At 35.8% G+C, this 23410-nt stretch overlaps 1 protein-coding gene across 1 annotated transcript in view; it reads left to right on the top strand.

Annotated features, from left to right (window-relative positions):
• slc15a4 (solute carrier family 15 member 4) overlaps window positions 1-23410 on the top strand; it is a 38270-nt gene that overhangs the window by 4516 nt on the left and 10344 nt on the right. The window contains exons 3-8 of the mRNA XM_088617685.1: window positions 252-547; window positions 1816-1987; window positions 2556-2657; window positions 7657-7825; window positions 14815-14970; window positions 21367-21525. Coding sequence (XP_088473811.1) covers window positions 252-547; window positions 1816-1987; window positions 2556-2657; window positions 7657-7825; window positions 14815-14970; window positions 21367-21525 — 1054 coding nt within the window. The remainder of the gene's footprint in view (window positions 1-251; window positions 548-1815; window positions 1988-2555; window positions 2658-7656; window positions 7826-14814; window positions 14971-21366; window positions 21526-23410) is intronic.

Here is a 23410-nt window from a genome sequence, read left to right on the forward strand (position 1 = left end):
TAGAGTGAATGTTTGTCCTACAATGACATAATGCATTCTAAAGTACAGATTACTATATTTTTGTTTAGAACCTGATTTCTCCTTTAATTGAAAGATATAAAGTCATGGCTTTGATCTAGCTCTGTCACTGGTAATCTTGTAAATCTGGTGATTCATAGAAGTCGTGTGCAAGAGGAACTGAACACAGAAACGGGTATTGGTTTGGTTTATGATTATGAAAAATATCTGTTTTCTTTTGCTTTCATGCACAGGTGAAAGACAGAGGTCCAGAGGCAACACGAAGGTTTTTCAACTGGTTTTACTGGTGTATAAACCTGGGAGCTATTGTATCACTGGGTGGAATAGCTTACATTCAGCAAAATGTCAGTTTCAATCTGGGCTACATCATTCCCACCGTCTGCCTTGGCGTTTCCTTCCTGGTGTTCCTGTGTGGTCGGATGGTCTTCATCACCAAGCCGGCTGATGGCAGTGCCTTCACTGCCATGTTCAGGATACTGGGCTATATCTTGTGTTCCTCCAATCGGCCAGCAGAACCCACACTGTTAAGGTAAAGGAACGGCCATTCAACAGTAGCATACGTATGGACCATTTTAAACGCAGACTTGCATCATGTCTTTTTAAGACATAAGGTTCATTTTGTGTCCTTTTTAGTGGTCCACTCAGGTTAAAAGGTGGGATTTTTGCTTTAATGGTACATGGGGTTCCCTTTATGAAAATGAAAACTGGTTGCACGCAGCATCTCTCAGGAGAGAAGAGCATTGTTTAAAATTTTGAAGAGAAAATGTTAATTTCTTCAATACTTTTATTTTGCTTAATGAATGATTTTTTGGTGTATTTTTTGATATTTCAGTTTTTTTATAATCCTTAATTTGATCCCATAGTATGATTTAATTCCTTGATCCCTCTGTGCTATTGAAGTATTATGTATTTGTATAATTCATCATATTTGGAAACTAGAGGAAAGGTATTCCCTTGGGGTGTTGCATGACTGTGAAGCAAAATAGGACAGTTGTCTTGAAACCTGACTTTTAGTATTATAAGGTGTCCAATCCTGAAGTCTGAATTTCTTATTATGAGTATGTTCTCCAGAGGTTGGGATTACTTGAATTGAAATAGGTTCTAGTTATTGTCCTAAATCTGGTAGCTTTTCTCCAATTTACATATGAATGTGTCGTTTTATATAGATTTTCAGAGGAGGTATTTTGTGTTTATATGTCTCAAGCATAAATCTTTCACTTTCTGCTACTTTTATTAGACATTGATTAACAGCTAAGCCCTTTTTATTGCAATCTGCATTTTGAAGTTTAATATACAGTGTAATCAATATTTTTGAAATACGGTGACATTATCACTTACCTGTTATTTAAACTCTACCTTTGTTTAAATAAATACTATATTTAATAATTAAAAATTGCTGTAATTGTAGGGCCACAAAACTTTGTATGAGACGAGCATTAGATGCTTTCAGTTTTGTTCATAAAGCTTTTACAGGTGTGCTTATCTGTAAAATGTAAAAACAAATGTATGTGCTAAATTGTCTTGAAAAACACCACAGAAATGTTGAATACCGATGCAAATCTTTTAGCCTATTATTTTAAGTGTTATTGAATGGTAAACTCCAGTGAAACATTTGTAATGTGGACTGTAATTTTCTATTTCAAGAAACGGTGGTAAAGTTAACACAATTTTATTCATATGACCTTTTATCTTTATATATCCCTAACAGTAATAAATTAGTCTGTTCATCCTTCTGTTATTTAGTCTCAAGGCAAAGAAAAATTAATAAGCAATCTTCTCCCAATATTCGTTCTTCAGACACAGTCGAAATGGATTGTCTTCATCACGGCCTAAACCCAGTTTACTGGATACAGCTAAAGAGTCACATGGAGGACGGTTTACAGAAGAGAAAGTAGAGGAAGTGAAGGCTCTTGTCAAAATAATTCCTGTCTTCCTGGCCCTTATCCCGTATTGGACCGTATACTTCCAGGTAGAGTACTGTCTGGACATTCAAGTTCACTTGTCTGATTGCACTCTCAAATCACTATACAATGCTTTGCTGTGATGCATAGGCCAAGGTCCCTGTGTTACTGTTTTGTTCACGTTTTACTTGTCTGACTATTCTTTGATAAATCAGAGACGAGTAAGATTAAATTTCTACTGAATGTGCATCACATACAGTATTAATGCTTAAATGTATACACTTTATGCTTTTTGGTAATGTATTGTGACTGTGCATTAGTATGGCCAGCTTTTAATGAAAAATAAAGTGTAAGAGAAGTAAATGTAAAAAGTTAGACCGTTTTAAAAATGTAACTATGGAATGTGAGGTATTGTACTGCATTTTACAGATATGTAAAACCATTAAAGACATTTACTTTCTGATATATATAGCATTATTTCTTAAACTGATGCATTCTATAAAGTATGCATTATAAAAGGTTAGGATTCTATTGTGGTTCTGTGGTCTAGACATTCCTTTTTTGATTGGTTAAGAGAGGGAGAGAAAATGGCATGAGTGTAACGTGTGCTGCTTTTGTCTCTTTGCTCAATTATAGATGCAGACCACATATATCCTCCAAAGTCTGCACTTAAGAATTCCTGCAATCTTTCCAAATAGTGCAGGAGTAAATTCTTCTAAAAGCTCAGCCTTGCACACGGTAAGTAAAATAAGGCATGTCTGCAGAGAGATAGCAGGAGGAAAATAGTCTTTTGATGAGAACTTTTACTGTGAGTTACATTTTTACCAGTATCCCTCAAGATGGTACAAGCTCAGCATGTTAACGCAAGCTGGTGTCTGAACATATCAAGGTTAAAACGCTGCTACGGTTACATCAGTTTGCTGTCTTACCTGCTGTCATCTGATGAATTGAACTCGCAAAAAGCAATATTCACATGGGTACATAGCCTTTCATAGCAGTACAGAAATATTACAAATGCAATGCTCCGTTTTTAGAAAATTGACAGTCCCATCCCAAACTCAAGTACACACATTTAAAAGAAAATGAAAAGAAAAATAAAACATCAGTGTTTCACTTGCCTCGCAGCCACCTGTCATGTTCCATGGTCTTTTTAGAGGCCTTCTTTTTGAGTACTATACTGATAGACCTAACCTTTCTTTACTCATGACATCTTATGACTGAAGACTGAATATGGCTGTAGCAGAAGTTAAAATAATGTAGAAGGGCTGCTTAACCTTGTAGCCTACATAATGTGTACATAAAGTATGTTTCTTGTGTTCTTATTTTGAGGTTGCGTTTGTTGTATGGGCATTCAGTCATTAACACACACTAATGCAAAATGGAAAATAAATATTGTGGCTTTCATGGTGCTAGCTCATATTAAAGCCATTTGTTTTTAGCAGGAAAGGTTCAGCAAATGTTCAGCATTTATTTGCCAGCTTGTGTCCTTAGTTTGGATACACATTAAATTAATTAAACACTCTCAAACTCCGGTTTTCCGCATGTTTGCAAGCTAAGGATCTTGTAATGCAATGCACAGCTTGCTAATTGTGTATTATCTATCTATTATCTTGCCTGGATCTTGTCTATATTTTAACTGCTGCCTCATGTTATTTGTTACCCGTGCATATCCCTGCTTGTTAATTCAAAATGTTACATTTAAAAACAAAAGATTTTATAATACATTACTGATTCACTAACAAAAGGGCAAAAAAGTTTCGTCATTACTTTTTAAACTAAACTATAGATCAGGGGTTCCCAACCGCGGGTTCACAGACCCCTAGGGGTTCATGGCGGTACTGCAGGAGGTTCGTGAGATTGTGATGGAAAAGTCAGTCAAATTGAATTCAATTAAAAAATATATAAATATATAAAACCAACGACAGAATTAGCTGATAGAATTAGCCTCATTGTTGAATGTCATGTGATCATAAGTTGTTAGCATGTCTTAATCATACATGATCATGTGTATCAAAATGAGCAGATTTGTGGTTAATAAAAGAAATACATTGCACAGTTTAACTGCTGGAGGAGGGCAAACTGATTGATCTCAGTAATGACAGTTTTTTACGTCAGACCTATTGGAGCTGTGGATGTGTCTTAACATCATTTTGGTTGGACCCTGCTGTTTCATTCCCGTACCCTGAGCTCACACAAAAAGCCTTGAAAATTTATAAGATCACTTTATTAGCCATATACAATTTCTTGCATTAGGAATTCGTCTTTTTGCTTACCCCAGCTTGCTCTCCATGAGTCACACAGAAAGGGAAAGAGACCTGGGGTCAGAGCGCAGGGTCAGCTGTTGTACAGCGCCCCTGTTTATTCTTTCACTGTTTGCAACCACATAGTTATGCGAGTGTGGATTTTCGGTGCTGGGATCAATAAAAACAAAGCAGAGATCAAAGCTTGACGTAAAGGTGAGATAAGAGTATGTCTTTCAAAGATTGTCCCCAGGATTGATAATCTGTACAAGACTCTCCAGGCACAGGTGTCCCATTAAAAAGGTAGGTCTATACCAGTGCAAATGAGCCATTGAGTGAGCTTTAAATGCTTGTTTTGAGTTGTTAAATAGTCCTATTAATAAATAGGGGTTAAGCTGACAAAAAAGCTTGGGAACCCCTGCTATAGGTTAACTGCTACCAAAAATAGATGATGTATCAGATATACTGTAGAGATTTATTTTTGTTATATCTTTGTTAAAAAATGCTGATGACCTATTGCCAACATCCTCTTTAGTGTCCTGACTGTTGTGCAGAATCAGGGATAACTAATTTCATTACCAGGGATACTCACCATTCGATTCGTCATTCAGTTAGTCAAACTACGAATGTCTTCACACAGACTTCCTGCCACATATAGTGTGTGGAAAATGTGATTATAACCGAGGAACAGTTTATCACATGCTGAAATTCATTGCCTACAAATCCAGTCAAATCCGACAAACGGTTCACCACAGAGCTTTGTTTTATCCTTGGTATTTTTTTCAGTCATAGTGCTATAGAATTTATTCCATAGAAATACTACTTTTTGATAATCTTTTTATGTTCATTGTGATGTTGTATGAAGGGGATTATCAAGTAACTCACTTCAACAAGTGACAGGAATAATACGTTTTTTTAACTCTTATCTAAATTCAGCATTTCTGGATATTGACTTCTTTGCATCATCATTAATTAGAAGATATTTTGTTTAATATGTATCTAGAGAAGTGGTGTGTTTTATCTTTTAAAAAGAGCAATCTGAGAAAATTAACCTTAATGCCAAACCTTAGAAATTAATGCAAGAAACTGTTTGAGTAACCATCTAGCAGGAACCCTGCTTTCCCTGTCTTGGGGAAATGATTATTAATGTGAAACGTTTAGAGTTTTAAAAAAAAACTGGTATATTTTTATCTGTCTCCCTTGGTACCTGTGTTAGCAAAACAGAAGCTATTACTCCAGCTCATTTTATCCTCCTTACGTTTAAGAGAGTAAAGGAGAAGTGAAAGGAACACTTTAGTCTCATGATGTGGAAGTTCTAGTATTGTGTGTGGTATACTGGCATTCAGCTCTGAAGCAGATAGAAACAGTACCACTGCTACTGTATACACACGATTCACATTATTAAAATAAGGTCTACATAAATTGAATAAGTATAAATGTTGTATAAGTATGTTCCACCAAATAATTATCATTTTAGTTTCTAAATGCCTACTTTTGTTAGTAAAAAAGTGTGGGTATCATCTCTAAGAAATCTTTTTTTTCCCCCAATTTGAAATCGCACTATACGTTAATTGTGTGACTGGCTTGGTTAACTGTGTACAATGGCTTGACTTAAATGAAACTGTTTTCTTCATATATTCATGAGCTTGAAGACTTTTCTGTGTTACAGAAAACAACAGTGTACTATAACATGCCGTTTTCAGTTTAGTAGTTTATTTAACATGCACCTATAACATGATTCATTATTAATTAAGACATCTTTATCTCTTTATGCATTGTTTTATTTCTACAAATACAATTTGAAAAATATGTAGTGCCTGTTTTTACTTGTTTTAACCTCCGTCTTGTGGCATGAACTGTTGTCTTGTCAGTTCCAGTACATGTAGCTTTAAAAAAGTGTCTCAAGGTTGATGGCCGGGATGTGTACAGGGGAAACAATCTAAAATTCGTGAAACCAAGAAGCTTTAAGAACTTCAGTGGGTGTCATGCCACTATACTTCCCTATATCGCTTCCTCTGCTTTGCGAAATGGGTTTTGAAGCTATGTTTTTTTGCTGCTTTATTAAAGTGAGATAAGAAAATATATTCTTAAACATGGTAGAAAAAGACAAAACCTTTATAAAAACATAAAATAGGGTATCCTGACAAAAAAAAAAAGCATGATGGAATCGTTTCTATAGCATATACAGTAGTAAATGCCCTCTTGTTGAGAGAATAGTATTTATTCCACTTGTTGTTTTCCCAAGTAAGTCTGGGACTCATCAGTCCAATATTCTGTTCTCTTGCGAGAAGGGAAATGCTCCCATGTGTTTAGTCTGAGCTGAATTAACAGGAGGATAAAGAGATTCCTTTCCCTCCATGTTTGTGCCTCGCCTTAATTAACACTTACTAATGTAAATCTGTTCCCCTGTGACCACGGGGCTCTGTTGGGATGTTTCTGCCATTCAAACAAGGCTAAACTCATTTGTAAATAACCCTTAATTAGGGTATCTTTAAGCTGTTGAATATGACATTGTAGGGATTTAAAAAAAAACTTAAATCCTCAATGGCACATGCTGCTACAGAATGGTAAGTCTGAGGAATATAAATTTAACTGGGGAATAAAACTGTACTGTGGATAAACTATTAAAAGGAATGAAAGAGGTTTTGGGAGCTCAGTATGCATACAGAATGAAATTAAATTTGTGAAAGAAATCAGCTATGCAGTCAGTTGATTAATGCATTTTTATTTATTTTGCATACATTGTTCCACCTTGAGAGTGAATTCATCTAATGTTATATCAAAATGTTCTTGTTAAACCTCACACATTGACCTTGCAGTTCTGGTAGGTTGTTTTTGTGCACAACAGACTAAATTGTCATTTTTTTTTCAATAATTTTATCAACTTAACTTAATTATTTTCCCTTCATGATTTATCTCTGAGGCTTTGCTACAAAGATGTGTGCTTTTAGCTAAACAATTGCTTGAAAGTTCATATTTGATCCCTGTTTATTGTTAATATAAGCTGCATTGTAAAATGTACATTATGCTAAATATTTAACGTTTTATGTACTCTATTGGAATATGCTATTTTTGGATTAGAATGTGCCAGTCTCTATAATATTCTGTGATAAAGAGGGGGTTAATTTCCAAATCAGGGAGGCTGTGGTTACTCTTGAGTGAAAAGTTTAGTCAAAATGTTAGTCTAGTAGAACTTGAGAAAAAATCTAGTTTGTGTAAGTTTATAAAGTGCCACCTTTAACTGTTTCTTTTGTCTTTTATTGATATTTTTGCTGTCCTTTAGATTATTCTCAACAGAGTAGATATTTAATAGTATTAAGAATAGCATGCATAGTATTACGCAGCTCGAGGAGATGCATTTTATACTAGTGATAACCACATGATGGTGCTAACACAATGTCAAGGCCAATGAGGTTATACATTTATTATTTCTTTATTTTGGAATGTTCTTTTTCTTCACTTACACTTTTTGCATTTTTTTTTCTTCTCTGGCTCAGTTTCCCGCTGCTTGGCTCACTATGTTCGATGCCCTCTTGATTCTCCTGCTGATCCCCTTGAAAGATAAAGTGGTCGACCCCATTCTGAAACGAAAAGGCCTGCTGCCATCTTCCTTGAAGAGGATTGCAGTGGGAATGTTCTTTGTCATGTGGTCTGTGGTCGCTGCTGGTAAGCACTGAGGAATTGGGATCTCTAGAATGGGAGTGATAAATTTCTAATCTAGAATAGTTGCACTTAGTGCTGCTGCCTCACAGCTCTTGGGCTCTAGATTCAGTTCTGGCTTTGGTGTGAAATTTGCATGTGCCGTCTGTGTCCACATGGATTTTCTTTCGGCAGTCTGGATTCCTCCCAGTGTCATGTTAGCCAGATTACACTGTATCCCTAAACTGGTCCTATGTGCTTGTGCATGTGTGGGTTTGTGTAAATGAGCGTCCTTTCCATGATGTGTTCCTGCCTTCTGCCCTCTTATCTGCTGAGATGGGCTCTGGTATGCCACATCCCTAACCAGGAAGAGTGAAATTAAAAAACAAGGAGTCTAACTATTCTTCACATGGAAAACAATTTTAGCTATTGACACATTAAGCTGTTTTACCCATATCATATACTGTAATTAGCTCCGCTGCAGTTGGGCAATATTTATAGGTAATCAAGCTTTTGATGTTTGTGGATTATTCTCATTTAACATTTTAAATTAGCTGGCATGTGGTCAGTGAGGGCTAAGTTAATTGTGTTATCTTCTGCATAAGTGAATACATCTTTTCATGCAGAAAATTAAAGTTTTACAACGATGCTTTGTTTAAGCTTTATGCATTAATTATTGATAAGCACGTCTCTTACAAATCTAACTTGCTGTAAACAATCCAGCAAACTAACTTAACTGTACATCACATCTGTGTGAATGGCAAAATGACAGGAGAAAGTGTTAGGGAAGGGATTACTTTTTTTAAAAAAAAGCTTTTTTTATGTTTACCTTTTTTGAGATTTTGAAGCTTGAAACGTTTGACCAGTCGCTGTTCTACTGCCCTTGCCTGCTCAGTGCATAATCAAGGACCCAGGAGGTGGTCTGTCAGAGAGGTATTAAAATTCTTTGTATTAAAATGCCAGCAGCTCTTGTTGCATGGATGAAAAACGAAAAGGTTTGCTTTGTTCCCCAAATCTCTGCAGGATATAGAGTTTGTTCTGGCATCTGATGCTATAGCTGTTTTTGATCGAAGTGACAGAATCCTGGACCAGTTCTGTGATTGCATGTATAATAACCTAGTGAAAAAAGCCCATGATTGTTGGAGATTATTTGGTGGAAATATTTGTTTATGAAATGTGTTGAAGCAGTCATTTGCAGGCTTCCTTAATATTTATGTGTTAGATTTTAATTGCTCTTATTTATGCATCTCAGATATTTTATTACATCTTTGTGGATGAGCAGCGTGCCTCATGTGAATATATACTGCAAAGAATTAAGAATATTAGTTTTGTTTACAGCTTTTATATAGTATTAAATATAAAAGATAGGCACCGTCTCCATAATTGTTTTAGGGTTAATGAATTTTATTTTTCATGAATTGTGTAATTTTTCTCATTGCTTTTCACTGATGATGGGAAATTCCAAAGATTGTTTTTGAAAGAAAAAAAGGAACTATAGTTAACCCACATATTGTAGTAGCTCACAAAGCAATCACTGTCTTTTAGTCATGTGGTTTTCTTTCACACATTGTGTTACTACCTGTTATATTAGGGCAGGAACATTTGATTTCCAAATGGGGGTTTCCTTGCAACTCAAAGTATACTCTTAATATACAGCTTTAAATCTTTAAAGGATGAATACCTTTTTTTTATTTTTAAGTTCTTCACTGGATAATGTGTTTATATTCTCCAGTGTTCGATACTGGTATCTCCAGGTATTAGTGAAGATACTGCATGGCAGCATGTAAAACGGTAAAGTTTTTTTTAACTGAAAACCTAGAGTAATTAAAGGAGCTATAAATATAAAGATTATATCTACTGTATACAATCTTTATAGACAGGTATGTCATTTTTATAATAGGTAAACCATTCTAGCCACATCCCATGGCTCATCATCAGGACCGATCTTACCCTGGTTTCCAGGCGTGAAGCGATCAGAAAGCACGAATCCCCTCTGGAATGAGATAATGGTCCAGCCCCAGGCAGTGCTGGTCCTCATTTGCACAACTGGGTGAACTGGAGCAGACGGTGTAAAGCTCCTCACTGAAAGTACAATAGTAGATCCACAGCAGGCCCTTGAACCCACAACCCATGGCTTGTGAGTCCAGAGATATATCCAGTATAATAAAGTACTGGCCCAAAATTAAGATTACTACTTGAACCATCTAGTAGTCACACTTGATATTTGCTTGCCTGAGGCTTCTCATTTCTACCCAATGGAAACTTGCCATCAAATGCAGAGTTTCAGATTTGCATTTTGTGGGTGTTTTGAATTAATTGAGCTTAAGTCTTCTTTATTTGTGCATACTTTTTTTTTTTTTAGAAATGTCATTTTTAGTTATTGTATAACTTAATAATCTAAATGAGATTTTCATCTGATTAACTTGAAGACATCCTCCTCTGAGCTGATCATTTAAAACTTCCGAAGTGTGTTTATCTGTTTTCCTTTTTTTTTGTAGACAGTGAAAATAGTACACCTATCACAACAGTGAATATACACACATCATAGAACACAGTATTTTGGAAACTACGATAGTGTGCAATAGTTTTAAAACCCATGTGTGTTTTCAATTTGATTTTAAACTGAGTTCTCATAACTGATAGTGTATTGTCTATAGATCTTTGAAAATGAAGTCAAGCAACTCAGGGGCATTCTCCAGCTAGAATTGAACAGGTTCACATACTGTATATGAATCTACAGTAACTAATGCTCATGTTTTGGGGATATAATGTGCTTCAATGAGAGAATGGAAAGATCTTTGGTTTCAGTCCTTTTATTGGCTGAATATAACGAGGTTTTATTGAAATTGTGAATTTTCTTTTGTGTACATAAAATGAATTTTATGGTGGCTCTACTATACTGTATGTCCTTAAACTTCAGCAACTGTTGTCCCCAGTGCCACCAGAAATAACTTTTGGTTAGTTGTCTTAATCCAAAAACCCAATTTAAGTATTACTGTGTATGTTTCAAAGTTATGTTCTCGAATGAAGATTAGTATTATGAATTGCTTTATTATTTTATGCTTTAATTAATTTATTCATCCATGTGTTTATTTTTGCAGAGATGTAGCAATAACAAGTGACTGTGCTTTCTAAGATGTTCCTGTTGTGGTCAGAGTGTGGTAGTCTTATTAGAGGAAGCTCCATTTTAAATAAATGAACTACAAATAATTCTATAAAAAATATATACTGTATAATGAGAACTTGTAAATTTCTTTTAAAAATGTAGAGTAGGTATTTTCCATTTTGTATGCGATATGTGACAGTTTCTTGGAGGCTTTGATCTTGGATTCAATTAAGAGACTGTTTCTACTGTTGGTTTATTTCCTGTGCATTATAGAAGGTTCTTTCAAGTTTATTAACCGTAAATGAGAGAATTTGGTGATGACGACTAGTGTTTTCACTCCCGTTTGTCAGTCTTTTTCTGAGAGGTAGTAAAACAACACAAACGCTATCAGTTTCGTGATCATGTGCATTTTTAATGCTTTGCTCTAGTATAATACAGGCTTCTCCAGATTCGGTGAATGTAACGGCAGTACAGTAGAATTTCTGAGAAATGAACAAAATCTGAAAGTAGATGGAGCATAAAATATTTTAATTATATAAAACCCCAGTTAAATGACTTTTTTAAGGAAGTAAAAAAAAAATTCAAACCCCCACATGAGACTAAAACTTACTAACCCATTTTAACAATGTGGTGTTGTTGTGCACTTAAAATCTGTCACGTGCTAATTGGAGCATTAAATATCTCCGGTTAAATATGTTCTGACCTTGCACACACAATTGTTTTCTCATATATTTGTGCTGGACTGCTACATCACTTTGAAGCAAGGGGAGGATTGAATATTTCAGAAACCAATTTAAAATCACAGCAGTGAAGATAAAGGGTTTATGACACAATGTTTTATTTTTATTCTGAAATTAGTCATGGAGAAAAAAAATGGTGCCTGTTGCATTAAAGTCCCATTATTCCTTTTTCAGTGCCTAGCAGGTGGTTCTAAACTACACATTGTGGTGGAGTATGTGAACAAATCCACTGCAGTTCAAATGATATCTAAAGAGTCCATTACAAAGTAATAATAGCAGTAATAATATCAAAAATGTTAGCTTTTTTATGCTTTTCACGGGCAAGTAGAATTACAAGGATTGTTTTATGTTATTACCTTTTATTGTCAAAAGGATCCCCATCCAGTTAAGTTTTGGAAATGATTTATGTGAATGTAGACCTACAGGTACGTATTGGTCTTGCCTCATTTAGCCATTACCTTCAGGAAAATCTGGAAGAAGGGTTTAGTTTGTGTTAATCCTGCAAGCAATGTGGAAAACGGATGTTGCTCATAGAGAGGCTGCTTTACCTACTTTCATCCGCTTCATTCAATTTAGGGCTGCGGGGGAACAAGACCCTCTCCCCTAGTAACACTGGGTACAGGGCTGGACACAGCCTGGATGAGATGCCCGTAATCTCTGTACTTTTAAAAAGTACAACGCTATATGTGTATATTAATAACTTGACTTGAGAAGGCTCCAGTCATGGTCACGGTTCAGTTTATAAGACATACCAGTCTGGTATAATTGTCTTTAAACAAACTGTATAATGATGTTATAAACAGATATAAAAAATTAATACATACCCATTACACTGGAGCTAGGTTTTGGGCTATGGTCCACATTAGGGCTTTGTTTCTACCGTCTAATTTATAGCAGAGGTTACCATCACGGCCATGTCACTATTAAAACAGTATAATATTTAATTTATAAAGCATTCACCAATGACATTTGTGACCACGAATCTAAAGTGTCACCCAAATTGCGCGTTAGTAATAAAATATAGGAGAAAATGACTCCAGAGCAATGTTTATATATAGCATGAAGAATCCTATGCAGTGAGCATAAAACTTCCTCTTGGCACTGTTGCTGTCTAGATTTAGATGGAAGGGTATTATATGAGGGTGGATTACAAGCCTCTCTATCTCCACTAAAATGCAGCATTAAGCATAAGTGCGATGGGATGCTGTCTCCATGGGGTTATCTGCAAATAGCTGCTGGTTCTTTGATAATGGTTATCAAATAAAGCCTTCAGGAGGGCATGGTTCCTGATGACAACAGCTTAAAGTATTATTGTTCAGCAGTCCAGTCTTATCCATTACAAATTACTGTAATCTCTTACTCCGTACACTGCTTCGATCTGTATGAAGCACTTGCTTTGACTTGACACTTAATCCCTAATGGAGCATCGAATATTTTTTTTTTTGTCTCGTCTTTGTGTCGGTGCCCTCACAATTTGTTACTTGGTAATCTTACAAGTATGCCTTTCATCCATCTTCCTGGAGCAGTCTGCAAAACTGTTGCCTGGCTGTCAAGAAAAGTTTACTCTCTCACCCCTGTTTTACCAAACTTGCATTTGTCTTTTTCTCAAGGGTTTGCTGTTGTAAAGAAACCAGAATAACAAGCACATGCTCATATCTTTCCTGCAATGTAATGTTTAGAAAACATTCATGTAATTTCCATATTCCATTGTAATAGCACCTACATGCAGAATGACTCATAGCGACTAAAAAACATCACCTGTTTCTTTTTCTGAAGAGAGCAACGGTTGTAAATTCCTTATCACTTTACATTGGTAGTGGTTTCCCTTTGTTTCACATCACTATTTTTCGAGGGTCCGTTTTTTTTTTACCGAAATTTTTTGAATTGTGAGTCATGAGTCATATCCTTTTACAAAGTTGAAGTTATTTGGTTATCTACACATTCTTCTCTTGGGAATTATGGTTTCATGCTAGGGGTCTTTACAATGCCTATAATAATTAGTGCCTCCTATTTTAGAAAAGGAATCTGGCTTCAGGTTCTACTCTGTCTTGAATATGTCTGGATAAATCAGTGCCTCACAACCCTTCTGAGTGTGGGGAACCCTTTTCAAACATTTTAAGGACCACATGCTACAATGTTTGAGACTCCATCATATATGTTAAATGTTAGATGAAATTGTTATTCAGTATTACGCACATGGATGTATGTACAATATATTGAGTAACCTAAAGAATGAGATGGCTGGTGCTGTTTTAGATTACTTCAAAGATAGAGATTTCATATTGTAGCAATGAGAGCTTCACATTTTTTATTATATGGGAACCGCTTGGTTGGATAAGTTGTATTAAGGTGTTTTCACAGCTGCAGTTATGTCTGGTTTCACTATTGGCCTGGTTTGAGTGGAGATCCAGTGGCTAGGCCATGTATCAGGCTAAAAGATTGCAGAAGATGACCACTCATGAGACTGTGTAATTTCTAAAAATGGACAGCAAGGAATATCAACATCTTAGTAAAGTTAAAGAGAGGTTAAGAGATGAGAGAAAATTACAGTGATAACCAAAACCCATCTGGAGCTAAAACCAATGGGATAGAAACTAAGTTTAGGCAAAGCAGCAGCATTTTTATTTTGGTGTAAATAAATCCAAAATAAAAAGCTTTCATTTAAAATCCACCAGGCTGAGTTTTTTCATTTGGGTGAATTTAGTTTGATGGCAAAAGTGTCATGAAGTTTACTCGTGGAGAATTAGTTATTTTCTGAAAACAGTCTATTTAACCTTATGAAGATTTATGCCCACTTAGGGATACCTAAAGGTGGTCAGATTGGGAATCTGGGGAGGAAGTTTGATTTATGGTGATGAACGCCCTGACTCCTTTTATAAGTAGTATTTATTGGTGTGTGTAAATTTCTGCATCAGTATTTTTAAGATACTGGTTGTTCATTTCTCCACCACCAACCTGTTTTTGAACATTAAAGCCACATTACCTTAATAAATATTACCCCACTGCTAGGAGTTTATTTTTCCTTTAGAAATGCCTTGCACATATGGTAATGCCATCCATTTCTTTTAACTCAAATGATTTCTTAAGATGCTTTAAAGGGGGAAGTAAAAGGTGTTTTTTGAGCCGTGCCAGGAATATTTATGGTTTATCTTTTCTATATTTTTTTTTAGGAATTTTGGAGAGCAAAAGGCTGGATATCATCAAGAATGGTACCATTGATCAAGTCATCGGCAATGTAACCTACTATGCAGCAGATCTGGCCATATGGTGGCAGATACCACAGTATGTGCTTATAGGAATAAGTGAGATATTCGCAAGCATCGCAGGTAAGTGGCAAATTAACAAATAACATGAGTTTAATTGTTTAGATGTTGACATCACAGCATCCAAGAGACAATGCTTTTTCTCTGTAGTTCTATAGCTTCTAAATGCAGTGTTAACTTGGTGTATATACATCCTTTTCAGTCACAAAGATGTTGGAAAGTACTACAAATTTAGCATTTATTCCTTGATCTTGTGGAGATCTCCAGCCTTATCCATCATGTCTAATGACTCTCCAAATCAATGTTTGTTCTTTTTAAATGAGTAAAAACTCTTTCGGGATCACGGCTTTTGTTGTCACCATGCTTTTTTAATTTATTTGTTTTTTTTTATCATGCTGTTGTTCGTGAATTTGCTAGATAAGGAATGCACTGCAGTATCAATCAGGTGCAATTGATTTGGAGGCCAATAAGTTGATGAAACTGACAAGGTCAGGTTTAGAGCTACACATTGGAGACATTGGTGCTATGGAACACCAGGAAAATATTCTTTTGTATCCATCAATGTAGTGTCCTCTAAGTGAGAGATAAGGGTCACACAGTAAAAAGGAACATTTAAAGGCTCAACTTTGCTTAAATATGGTCACATTTAGCTTTTTTTGTTTTCAAAGAAGATTACAATGTATTATTTACCTTATGAATTACTGTTCATTACTTTTCTCATCCTTTTTATGTTTTATGATATCTGGTTCAGACAAAAATAAATGTATTTATTATGTAATTTCCATATATCTAACTTATTTCTGTAAGGGTCACAGTTATCTGATGCCTATTCCAAAAGCAAAGGGCAGAAGACTGTATTTTACCCTCAAAGGTAGCTGTTTTATTTTAATGTAATTTTATACTGGAACCAGTGGTATATAAAACCTGAAATAGGACATACTGTACCTCTACAATAAGAAGAATCTAATTTACAGTGAATATTCCTGTCACAGATGTAGTAAAGTTTGCTTTGTGTGGGTGATGGGCTTTTAATGAATATCTCTACCAGTCTGGATCTTTGTGTGAACTTTTGTTGCTTAATATTAAAATGGCACATTTTTTGTGATTTGAGGAACTCGAAGATGCACTACAACTATAGAGATTCAATTTACATGGGAATGTGAAATCTGTGCTTTGAGCATTCTGTGTAAGAGCTTGAGAAACGATGTAGTCTGCATTTAAATTCAGTCCTCCTGCAGCAGCAAAAGTTTGAGTTTTTTTTCATCACTCCAGATTTATATTTTTCATTTCAGCTACACTGTCCATTCCAACTGTTTTCACTGCTGCTTTCATAACCTTCTCCAAGGTCGAAGCTGTTTTTTATCTCCTGCTGGTTTTTGATCTGCCAGGAAACTAATCAAGGGGTACACATCCCTAGCTCCATATAACTCTAAACCACCCCTAATAAGCACCACTTTGTACCACAAACTGCTACAGATTGTGTGGTTTTATCCATAATATTTTGGATGAGACGAGGTGACTGATTGCAGCTCTTTTCTCTGCCTTAATTAGAATTTGGTAGACTATTTCAAGGAGGTTGACTTTGTCACTTCCCTTGTTGCATAAGTTTCAGCTCTCAAATTGCTGCGTACATAGGTATGATTTAATAGACAATTCTATTTGTTACTGGACCGGCTGCCTCCTGTTTGCTTTAAAAATGACTGTTGAGGCAGAACAGAGGGTTTAATAGGAAGAAGGAGAAGGAAAGTGTGTGGGGGGGGAATTGAATGAAAAAGGGTACACCTCTTTCTTCAGACACTGCAAAAGCTGTTTCTCACCTGCTGAGCTTTTCTCCTTTTAGCAGAGAGGAGCAAATTGGTGGTCGGGGCTCCCCAATGAGAAGAAAAAAGAGCCCATCTGCAATTTGCCTTACAAAGTCATGATAGTTAGAGAACGGGATGGGTCCTGTCCCTTAAGGAGGCACTCAGTATGTTTTAAAGTTTGTAATTTAAAGAACATGTCTACAGCACTAGAGGAAAGGACAGCGAAAGAACATGAAGGAAGACCAGTGAGTGACAATACGTGAATTTGCTTTCAAGTGAAATATTGAAGTTTGTTTTGTTTTTGTTTTTAGTTTACTTTTCTTCAAGAAAGAACCTTTAATATTTTTGCAGAATCCTATATTAGTACCTTATTTATAGTGTTGATGAGTGCCTTCACATTTTGCTTCATGCTAGCAGCTCACAACTCACCACTGACAACCCACCGAAGCTAAGCAGGTGTTAGCCTGGTCAATACTTGGATGGAAGACCACCTGGGAAAAACGAAGCTGGAATGATGTGTTAGTGGGACCAGTAGGGGGCACTCACCTTGTGGTCTGTGTGGGCCCTGATGCCCCAGTAGAGTGAAGTGGACATTGTACTGTAAAAAGGCGCCGTTCTTTCGGATGAGATGTAAAACCGAGGTCCTGACTCTCCGGGATCATTAAAAAATCCCCAGGAGTTTCTCGAAAAGTATAGGGCTGTTATCCTGGTGTCCTGGCCAGAATTTCCGTTGGCCTTTATCAACCATGGCCTTCTAATAATCCCCATCTATGAATTGGCTTCTTCATGCAGAAGTACGGTACTGTAAATGGTCCTGTGCATGTATAGTTATTCGTCCGAGCATTGTTAATTTTTTAGATACAGACATCTCGAGACAGTTATTGAGTACATTCTCATAATTAGTTTTTTGATTTTCCATTACAAAGGATATTTGCCAACAGTTAAATCATTGAATCTGGATTTGGATGTTTGGACAGAGGTCTGCAAACATAGTCTTCTCCTGTCTTTTAAGGCATTAGAATTTAGAGCTGTTTGAGATTAGTAATCTATTTAATGCAGGAAATACTGTGTTGATCTAGCTATAAAATCAATAAAATCTACTTTAGATTTACAATGAAAATTCCCTGTCAAAATCCTTTGTAAATCTGTTTTACATAATTTGGTATATCCTGGTAAAAGAAGCCAGAGACCTGACTTATTTTTCTGAATTTTAGGTTATCCCAGCAAAGGTTTATTCCTTTTGGCAATATGTTCATGACCAGAACAGAGGTAGTAGATCACACGTCCCCATCTTTGGCATAGGTGATGAAATTTGCTTAGAACACAATAGTCCTTATTAAGAAATTGCAGTGGTTCACTCAGAGAAATATCAAGGTATGAATACCGGTGATGAGCTGGGAGTTTTTTAGCATGCAGAATTATTTTTATTGCGTCCTGAGTAATTTCACTGCTCATTATCTGCAGCATAAAGGGGTATTACTATTTCATGGAGTGACTGACTCTTAGACCCTACGGCTCTTCTGGAAATTGAGGAAGAGTTTAACAGTAATTCTGGCTAAATGCTTCAAAATCATTATTTTACAAAGACATTTTTCATTGACTGGCCTTATAAAACTCACTATTTATTCTTTTTAATAGGTCTGAATAATTAAAATGAGAGGCAGATGGCAAGATTGAGTGCCAAAGTTTGAGGCGTTTTTTGAAAAAAAAAAGAAATAGCATCGCTCTAAATTAATCTTGGTTTTAATGCCCATAGACTCATTAAAGTGAGGTCCTCTTGCCTGGATATAGGTGCTCATCACCTCCAAAGACTCTGTAACAGCTATAATTGGCAGTCTTAAAAGAAGTTGGAGATCTAGTTTAACCTTTTCTTCTACTGTTCTTTTGGAAGGTTGAGTCAAGTTTTCTCATGGACAGCAATTATGCCATTTGTTTTGTTTTTTCTGTATCTTCTCCACTGACTGATAGCTATAGGTGTAAAGAATATGATCAATGTGAGCCTGTGGTAAGGGGATAATTTATATTTATTGGACTTTTTTGCTTATTTTTCTTAAAATATTTTCTGTTTCATTTCACTGACTACTCTAAAGAGCAAAAAAACATCATCAGCCTGTGAAGTGAATATTTATTGGTAGGCATGTTAGTGTAGAACCTACATCTTGTAGGATGGGGATTGCATGAAATACAAAATGAAAGATTAAAGAAATGTGTTTAGAGAAAAGAAATGTGGAAAAGTTTTGCAGTTTTTAAGGCTGTTTTGTGACCTCATTTAATAATAATAATAAATCAGAAAACATGTATACTTGCAATTCATGTTGATTGCCCCCTACTAACTACTACCACAGCCAGAGGTATGAGGGTCATTCCTTTTCCCTGTACTTCCTGCTGGCACAGCTGTGTAGGTTGCAGGGAGTATGCTAAACCTTGTAAGAAAATGCCTTTGGGGATTTTTAATTATATATTGCTCTATATATAAAGCTAATATTTTCACCTAAAGAAAGATTGCTCCCTTTGATATGGCCCAAGGGAAAATAAAACTAGTAAAGTTCTATCTTTCTTTCAGTTATTCAGACTTACAGACAAGAAAGGACACCCAGTTTATTTCCTTCAGTATGATCTAGAAATCATCATGAATTATACTCCTCTATTAAGGCCCACTAGACCTTACATTCTATATATCTCATTATAGGTGTGTTCTCTGTTATTGTTCAATGGCTTTTTTCTACTTTTTAGTGTATTGAATGACAATTGTAAACAGAACTTTAAAGTATTAATTTTGGGGGGCTACAGAATCTTGATATGAGCGCCATGGTTACCAGGTTATAGATTCTCTGGTAAAGTATTCACAGATTCACTATTTGTTAACTACCAAAAAGGCCATATTAACGGCTGATGGAGGTAAAAAAAAGAGCAAGTACTGTACGCATGTGGAAAGCACGAGGCACTTGAAACAAACTGTCCAACTTTGTACTTGCAGCAGATTCTCTGGGATTATTAAATGGTTGGCCAAGGTTCTTGGATCAATAAACTACTTGCGACCAAATGAGCAAGATGATCTAAATGGCCTTCTCTAATTTGTAATCTCTTGGTGTTCTGTAACATTTAGAGATCGACAGGAGGCAGTAAGCAGTTTCCCAAAACCCAAGGTGAGCCTTGTTTTAAGCTTCAAAGGAGCAGGAATATAGTCACCCTCCACATGAGAAATCTCACATTGATGTTAGGCCAAACAAATACCATACTAATGTTCCAGCATACAGCTTTATTGATTCTGTGATAATCCCATTGTTCAAATTTCCTTGGTACATAGATACAAGATATCCTTTTGGCCAAAAATGTCAGGAATTCTTTATACAGAAACTCATACAGTGTATACCGTGAACTAGAATCCTTTTTTGAATAACTTGAGCTGCAGTGACAAGTTTTTTTTTTTTACAGATACTTTTGTATTTGAAATTAAAACAAAGAGTTCATTACAATCTTTTTTTATTGAATTAGGTTGGAGAGCATCATCATTGAATGCTCTGCTTACACATTTGAAGGGGTAGTTCACAGAAGAAAATCTATATTCTAGCTGTTCTTTTAAAGGGCAAACAAACGGCACCAGGCAATCTGACATGCCTGCAGAATCGGAGCGTTTTTTTTCCACCCTTTTCCACCAGAGGAGAAAGCACTTTTTTTTCTCTTCCATTTCATAACGAGCTGCATTAGTTCCGGTACAGGTACCTTTGAGGGACGCCGTGCATTGCATTAATTTGTAGTAATGTTACCCTTCAAGGAAGGTCTCTAAAGGCATCCTTATTTAACCAGAGCCTCATAATCTTTCCTGACAGCTGCAGCTATAGGGCTTAATTTGAAAAATCACAGGTTTGAGATGCCATGAAATTATCAATGGCAGCCAGCAGGCAGGAAGAACTCTTATGGCAAAGAAAAGATCTGATCTTTTTTTATGCCAGATTAAATTTTGAGAGACCTTTCCAGCAATAACCAGACTATATACTGTAGGTGATTTAAGGAATTTTGATTGCAACAAACAGAGAGGCTAGAATATTACAACTGAGTCTTGTTTTTGGGGTCTTCTGGTCTTATTTCTTCATCTCTCAGAGCTTTTAATATCGGGACAAATCGCTGCTGTGGTGATATTGATCATGCACATTGATCAAAACTAAAGCAGCTGCCTTAAGGGTGCAATTTCATGGGTAATGTTGCATGTTTCCTTTATTTTTAAGAGTCGTGTTCTTTTTGTAAAACAAGGCAGGGGCAATACCATCAAGGAAATCAGAAAATTATGAGGATTCATCTAATCTCTGGTATCTTGTATTTACACAACAATGGCAGTAATAGCATTGAGGCTGATGATCCCACAGATCAACCTTAAGGGAAATGTCTGTAAATGCTTGAGAGCTGCTACTGTACATATGATTAAAATCAAAGAATTAAGATTTGAACATATTGAGGCGTTTCCAGAATGGATTTTCTCATGTTTTAAGATGCTTTCCAAAATCTTTAAATAAAAAAAACCCTAAATGTTTTAAAAAGCTAAGAATCCCTACTGAACCATAGACTGGGGTTGCTGCATACAGTAGGAGAACAACAGTAATGTCTGAGCATAAATGCAGCGGGACTAAAAGCCTTATGTTTCTTTCTGTATTTCTTGCAGGTCTGGAGTTCGCGTACTCTGCAGCCCCCAAGTCCATGCAGAGTGCCATTATGGGTCTGTTCTTTTTCTTCTCTGGGATTGGCTCCTTCGTAGGATCTGGGCTCTTGGCCTTGGTGTCAATCAAAGCTATTGGATGGATGTCTTGTCATAAAGACTTTGGTAAGCAAATAAAACGTAGTATGGGTATGTTTTGTCACTTCATTAGTTTTTAAAGGTCCTTATTTATTATTGGGAGTATTGTTGCTCTGCATTTTCTTCCCTAATAAATGGCAAAACAGCTATTTTTTCTGTTACTTACTAAGCAGTGAACTGTGTTGAAAATGGCCTTTGTTTTTACCACAGATAAGTATCTGCGTGTCAAATACTGAATATTAGTGCAGATGCAGATCACATGATTACAAAGAAAAAACATTTATGATTTATGATATAAAAATCCATGATTTTTAACATAAGTTGATACTATTAAAGTGCTACAGTGCATTGAATCAGATCTCGTAATTGTAACTGTAATTAATTGCTCATAATAAGTTACTGTTAATATGAATATAAACCTGAATTTGTCTTCATAATAGTGTTTATTATGCTGTGTAAAATTGCACATTCATTTAAAAACTGTCCTAAGAGCAGGACAGGGACAAGTACTGTATGTTGTTGGGGGGGTGTGCATGTTTCCCTGCATGTTTTTCAATGCAAAATATGTTTCTAGATCTTTATATAATAAGCACATCAGCAGGATATCCAATTACATAGTTAAATTAACACGGTAACAATTTTTTTTAAATGTAAACTTTGACATTAGAAGCAAATGTAGTTGTCCTTGCCAAAATGTCTTATGAAGCTGCTTTGAGATGTGAGATTAATCCCTGAGAAAATGGAATCCACTTTTTATTCAAATACAGTTGTATTTTTTTGTCATCAAGATCCTTAATTGCTTTTTGCTCTAATACTGCTTTACCACAGTCAATTAAGGGACGCACCTGGTGAGTCCTTAAACGATCCACAAATCAACGCTTGTCAGCATCGCTGAGCTAATATACCAAATTGCCTGTCTTTGTGGAAAATAAATGTGCCGCTATTTACATGCTGACTGAAGTGGAACACTAACATCCCTCTAAACCTAGATAGGCAACAATCCTTTTTAATAAAAATCCCATCAGCTTGGCTTGTCCACTTTTTTAACTTGTTTGTTAAAATAAGTTGGTTTTGGGGTCACCTTCTTGAGGCTGTGAAAATGAAAAGGAGCTGCACTACTGCCACTTACTGTAACTTTAATATTTATGTGGGTTAGAGTGTCATCACGTTCTTTGAGGAAAATCAATCGGGGTGAATTGAAGTGAGGAAGACGTAGATTGACATACAGTGCCTGCATAAAATACAGATAGAAGCGAGGGCCTCAGTATTAATGGATTTTAATGCAGTGAGGTTTAATGTAAAAAAAGTGTTTTAGGTCGCCCAAAAATAAACATGAGAGTGCAGGGGATTGATTAGTGAATATATCATACCAGGACTGCGAGATGACTTATTTATCCTGAAACAATTTCTTGTGGTAATAGTACAGTATGTAAGTGTTACTTACTTTGGCAACTTGGTCAGAAGTGAATTGCCAGTGCAAGTTCACTCTAAAAAATTTGTATCAACTAGCTGTGTATGTGTAAAGCAGAAAGCAGAATTTTAATATTAAATGAAAATCTGTTCTTCATATTAAGGTGTCCTTTTATTTACTAATTGGCTGTAGTGGGTGATTACTATATTTTGTTTTTATTGAAGATGTGGGTTTCATGTAAATTTGAAAGTAGGAAAATGTATAAATAGCCTTGTCTCACCATGGGGATAAGTTATTAAATCTTGTAAATCAATCAATCTACACCATTTTTGACAAAGGAAAGGCTACTGGAATAACCCATCTACATCTCAGCATAGTGGAGCTGTCAAAGGCCACACTTAAACATTTGGCAAACTTTTATTGTACCAATATAAGGATGCTTATTTTGCTGCTATGCCACTGTTCCAGTTAAATCAAGATCTGTTTAATAAATTAGTGAGT

The sequence above is a fragment of the Lepisosteus platostomus genome, chromosome 24 (assembly GCF_059453375.1).
Source record: "Lepisosteus platostomus isolate fLepPlt1 chromosome 24, fLepPlt1.hap1, whole genome shotgun sequence".
NCBI lineage: Eukaryota > Metazoa > Chordata > Actinopteri > Semionotiformes > Lepisosteidae > Lepisosteus > Lepisosteus platostomus.